Source organism: Thunnus maccoyii, chromosome 18, assembly GCF_910596095.1.
Source record: "Thunnus maccoyii chromosome 18, fThuMac1.1, whole genome shotgun sequence".
In the NCBI taxonomy this organism is placed as follows: Eukaryota; Metazoa; Chordata; class Actinopteri; order Scombriformes; family Scombridae; genus Thunnus; species Thunnus maccoyii.
The window spans coordinates 3,829,711-3,835,516 of NC_056550.1; the positions used below are offsets into that span (position 1 = coordinate 3,829,711).

The 5,806-nt window shown below is 36.3% G+C and overlaps 1 protein-coding gene across 1 annotated transcript; it reads left to right on the forward strand.

Moving 5' to 3' along the window:
• The first annotated feature begins 1,211 nt into the window (after positions 1 to 1,211).
• Positions 1,212 to 5,197, forward strand: si:dkey-204f11.64 (uncharacterized protein LOC100537752 homolog). The gene is made up of 3 exons (XM_042393153.1): positions 1,212 to 1,427; positions 3,895 to 4,021; positions 4,192 to 5,197. Exons 1-2 carry the CDS (start codon positions 1,335 to 1,337, stop codon positions 4,018 to 4,020), a joined length of 219 nt encoding a protein of 72 aa, XP_042249087.1. The 5' UTR covers positions 1,212 to 1,334; the 3' UTR covers position 4,021; positions 4,192 to 5,197.
• The last annotated feature ends 609 nt before the right edge of the window (positions 5,198 to 5,806 follow it).

The following is a 5,806-nucleotide window of genomic DNA, read 5'->3' on the forward strand; positions in this document are numbered from 1 at the left end:
GAGAAAATATTTATTTCAGTTGTTTTAGCAAACTTTTTTCTTACAGTTACAAACCACAAACCTGTAGACTCAAGGAAGCACATCGAGCTTCACTGAATGTTTTAAAAGTCATACAATAACAATCAGTCATAGTCATAACATAGTTTTAGTCATACAATAACCAAATAGGATTTTGTGTACGATATTTTAATCTCATTCTGGTTTCATCAACTTAAAGGATTTCCTCACTAGTTGTCTTGTATTGCATATAAAGCTTTATTATTGCTATTTTTATTACTAGTCTTGCTCCCTTCTTCTTTCTCTCTCAACCCAACCAGTCAAGGCAGATGGTCGCCCACCTGGAGTCTGCTTCTGCTTGAGATTTCCTTCAGTCAAAGGGGAGTTTTTCCTTACTGCTGTCGCCAAGTGTTTGTTCAAGAGGGAATTGTTTGGTCTCTGTAAACTAAAGAGTACAGTGTTGACCTGCTGTATGTGAAAAGTGCCCTGAGATCACTTTTGTTATGATTTGGCGCTATATAAATAAAACTGAATTTAATTAAACATTTTAAGTAAACAAATAGAGAAGGTAATATCAGTAATGTGAAATAATCAAAAGTTAAATTAAATAATAAGATACCATAATTTCCACGGATGATCGTTGTCTCATCCTCACCACCTTGGCACATCATTTGCATCCCTGGTCTGATGCAACTGTTATATTGTTCTGAAGACTTGAATCTTACAAATGTCTTTCATTATTTTCATGAACTTTTAACAGACTGATTTGGATGGAGAATATTTATGTTGATATTGATGGAACATTTTGTCGTCCGCTGGGAGTACTCTAGCACTGCATTTGGCAGTGGTGGATTGTAATTAAGCACATTCGTCAAGTACAAATTTGACATACTTGTACTTTACTTGAGTATTTCCCTTTCAAACTACTTTCTACTCCACTACAGTTATTGTACTTTTTTACTACATTTCCTCGATAGGAAACGTAGTTTCCTTAGTTACTTAGTTACTAGTTCCTTTACAGATTAAGATTTTGCATAGGCTACAAAATATATCATAAACTTATAAAATATATTGATATGTGAAGTTTTTATGCATTATAAGTACTTTTACTTTTGATAGTTTAAGTATAATAATATGTCCCATAAAGTGCGTGCGTGCATGCGCGCGCGTGTGTGTGTGTTTTTGGGTGGGGGGAGTAAAGGAAAAGAGAGTGAATAGGCTTTTTATTTGGTAGGTTTTGACCGGAAGATGAGTTTTATTACAGCCTACAACTGAAACATCAGTGGAAGTATCTGCTCGGCTACTTCAGTCACTTTCTCTGATATCTGGACTCAGTCATGTCGAACAACGCCGCCCCAAACAGCAGTTTAGTCATCGCTCAGAAAGCAGTGAAGCAGCTTCGTCTAGAGGCCAGCGTCCGTCGGATAAAGGTATGTACATCACTCCGCAACACTTTATCCAACTGTACATCAAACCTCTCCTCTGCGCGTGACTCCCGCTCTGAGGCGCAACACGAGCTTTTAATGTGGCGCGAGCTGCAACTAATTACTGTCAATCCATCAGCTGCCAATTACTCTCACTGTTCGCATTTTAAACGTTTTACAGCTTATCACCATGTAACAACAAGCAGCCTACACAATGTTTTGTTGTTTTTTTGTACAGAGCCTCCTAAATGTTTTGTAGCAATAAATGAAATTTATCTTCACATATTTGTACTTACTTAAAGCGACTATAATCGATATTGTATTGTAACGTTTCAAATGACATAATGTGAGAGTCGCTCGTAGTGAAGGACAAAAATTTAGCTATATAGAGTTTGAGCAGGCCTACAATGTATTGACTATGATTGGACAGTAGCTGTGTTACTGTACAGTTGTAAAGTTCAGGAAAATTGACTCTTCAGTTCCTGTTAAAACTAGACCAAGTGTTTGGGGCTAATGTGACTACAAACTACAGTAGCTTAAATTGAAAATGTGTTCAAACTCCCACATCCAGAAGAGCTCCAACCACTGACATTGAGTTTTATACTTAATTTTTACATTTTGGTTCATGTTATAAGTCAGTACCCATATAACATGACATATACTGTAAGTTAGTTCATGTTATAAGTCACTGGAGAGCAATTCACTGAGTGTAATTTCCTGCTGTGCAGTGTAGTGCAGTGTGGTAGCAGACAGACTCTTCTCTGGTAGTGCAGCACAGTGATTGCTTTGTTGATTGTGCTGCTGTGTGACTGGTGTGATTGTTGGGCAGCTTCTTATTTTAGAACAGAAGTCTGACTAGTTTCAAGTGTGTGTCTGTGTTAACCGCACGAGCAGAAAACCGTAGGGGGAGTTCTCAGAATGAATAAATCACAGAAGGATTTTGCTCACTCACAAATTCATGCAGTTAGTAGCAGTCCAAAACAGAAATGTAAGAATAATCTTGACAATAATCTGCGATATTGTCAAGATGGTACGGTAAGACATGATGAAGGTTCAATACTGGGGTGTGATGCTAGGAAGTGTCTACCATATGCAGGGCCATAACCAGACTTTTAAAGAAACAAAAGCAAAGAAATGGGTTTTTAAATATTAATATATGCAATCCAATACAAAAGCTCTGTATGACTTCTACTTTATTTTGTCTGTCATGTATGTAAATGGTGGTGAACAAAAGAAACATCTTTCAATATAATGCAGTTCAGTCCACCACCACCCACTATGACCTCAATTATAAACATAAAGTTGAATTGTCACCTTTCTGACAGTCTATACAGTGTAATAAAAACAGAAAAAAAGAAAAATTATAATAGTGCAATGTTAAGTTTCTACATTTGCTGTTATAACATCACATTGTCTGGTAGTTTTGTCTCACAACAGAACTACTCTGGCAAACAGGAGGTAATACATTTGGATTTTTCCAGTTGGCTGAAATTGTAAAAATAAAAAAACTATAAAAAAAAAACATAGTTAACTGGAGCTATTGAAACTAAAACCCCATCAGATGTGAAGGAGAGAGCTTTCTGGGCATACTGTTTAATAGATTGCAGATATGACATCAATGAGTAATTAGAACCAGAGGTGTCAGAAAATGCATTGTTTTCTCACAGAGGCTCACAGATAGCAAAGTGTGTAGAATTGGCCTCATTGTCAGTAAATTAAAGGGGCACTCCATGGATTTCGTAAAGCACTTCTATAAAGTTAGGCAACTTGCAAAACAGATTTAAAAACCAATGGCAGCAGAGGCTGAGATATCTTGACTTTTAGTCCTTAATATTTGTCAAGCCCACAAAGCACTTATGGGATCCTACACTTCCCATAATGCAACTCGATAGTATCTTTCATTACCTTCATAACATTGAGGGCATCATCAGGGTTATTTAATATTTTGGTTACACCCCTTGATGCTGTTACAGAGTGCCAAAAGTGCCACAAAATTTCCTCCAGCTAATTTTTGGTGTTATTATTATTATAATAAAATCAGGGAGTGTACCTTTAAAGTGTATTCCCTTATTTCAGTGTATTGCCCCCCAAATTTTATATAAATATATCAAAATGTCTACATAAATAACTAGGCATACCAGACTCATAATGTGCTCATGTGCAGTAAAATATGAAAAAACAAACAAAATATGAAAATATTCTTCTTCTAATTGGATAATAAATGTTGATAGGGTGAAAAAACTTGTTTGGAAGAAAGTTAAACTGTGCTGTTACTTTGAAGCATGTGATTTTTAAAATTGTGTTTCCCTATGAAATCTGTTAATGGCATCAGACATTTTTGAGAATACTCAGGTCTTCTTTGTCTTTTTTTGGACAGTATAATGGTGCAAGTACATGTCAATTCACTTGGAAGACTTATCACAGACACTGCCCCCTCTTAACCAAATGATGTGATTTATTGGATATTACACAGGTTTCTCAGGCTGCTGCTGAACTGAAGACCTTCTGTTTGCAAAATGCTCACAAAGACCCTCTCCTCACCGGAGTGCCCTCCAGCGATAACCCATTCAGGCCTCCCAAGTCATGTGTCCTCCTCTGAGGTGTGTGAGAGTATAGCTCTCTTCTGTTTGCTCAAATGTATCATTTTATTAATATTCTTAAATACATTTTCAATGGTACCTCTTGCATCTGCCAAACAATGAACCTGCTGTTTGGTAGAGCACAAGACGCATCCCTTCAAGCTAAATTTTTGTTTTCTTTTTCTTTTTAGGGTTGTGAAAGAGTGCAAAACACTCATCAACAGACTCCTGATCATTCCGTTTTCTGTCATGTGTCTCACTGGCACTGAAGATAAAGAAGCACAGACCCAACACACATGCACACGTGCACACACACACACACACACACACACACACACACACACACACACACACACACACACACACACACACTGGAGCAGCTGAGGAATGATGTCAACAATTTCGGTTGATAAAATGTGCTAAATGTATCGTACTTATTTTGATATGGTGTGTGTTTGCAGCTGAAAGATGTTTCCTGTGCGTTTATAATGCAACCACTGGTTTCATGTTACACTCTGTTCAAGGTTGAGAGGTCTATACCATGGCAGGTTTATACAATAAGCCTTAATGTACAGGATTTTTACTTTTTTTTTTTTTTTTAACAAACACCGACTACATTAACCTCACCAAACTTTGCTGATGAAAAAAATGATTTAACTTGATACAAATAGCAGAGGAATTGTGTTAAAATGACACTTTAGTTTAGTTAGAATTCCAAGATTTCTCAGTGTTCTGTTTTTTTAAGATGTCATAATCTCATGTCATGTAAACATAGCAGCATACACTAAGCATTGCTTGATCTGAAATTGATCAAAACACTTGTGTTTGAAACATAAAGTTGCATTGAACAACTGCTAGCTAGCAAACTGACATTGCCATGTACCACTAAGGAAATCTCCAGGGTGTCCATATTCTTTGAATGGAACATGGCATAAATAAATATGCAAGTACTTACAATCACAAACTGACAGTTAGGTGTGGAGAGAACCTCATGATGTGGACTTTTGATATGTTTGACTGAAAAAGACATTTTTTCTTAACGGGAAACCTTGATTATTGTTACATTTGTATGTATTTAATACAGTAAAACAATTCACATTGTCATCCTGCCAGCTGTTGACCATCATGGTTACTCATAGCTTTGCTTGCATCTGTAGCAAACTGTTGCCAATTGATGCTACTGTATGTATAATGTTTTAACACATTAAATTATTACCAAAATCATTTCCTGTTTTTGTTATATTGTGCTGTTTTCTTTGTCGATATTGGGAAGTGGTTGCACAGTATATATGTATCTATGGTGAATATGTTATACACTAATAGAGTTTAGATTTTTTTCTCATGTTTTATGGAACTCAAAAATAGTTTTCTTCTTGTTCCTTCAGTTGGATGTTTGAGCTTCACTGTGCAGAATGATGTATGTGCAGAGTTTGTTTTTACATTCATTTGCTGAAAGTGGAAAGTTACTCTGTGCTCATTGAAAATCTAAGTTAAATGGGTGTACCTACCAGCATGATATGTGACATCACAAATAGTTTGGATATGATCCTGGTCCAATATTCAACTTACACAAGTGTGATGTGGAAACTTGGAGCCTCCAGTGCACGAACACTGAGAATGGACTTTACAGTGAAGTAGGAGACATCTTGTGTCCAGCAGGAAAACTTTATAAATCAACAATATTTGCATATTTATAGAATCTGGATGAGATGCCTTAACTTTTTTTGTGGAAAAACCATATCAGACAAGAATTATTATTCAAAGTAGAGCATTGTATATACATCTTAAAGCATGTCTGGAGGGCAT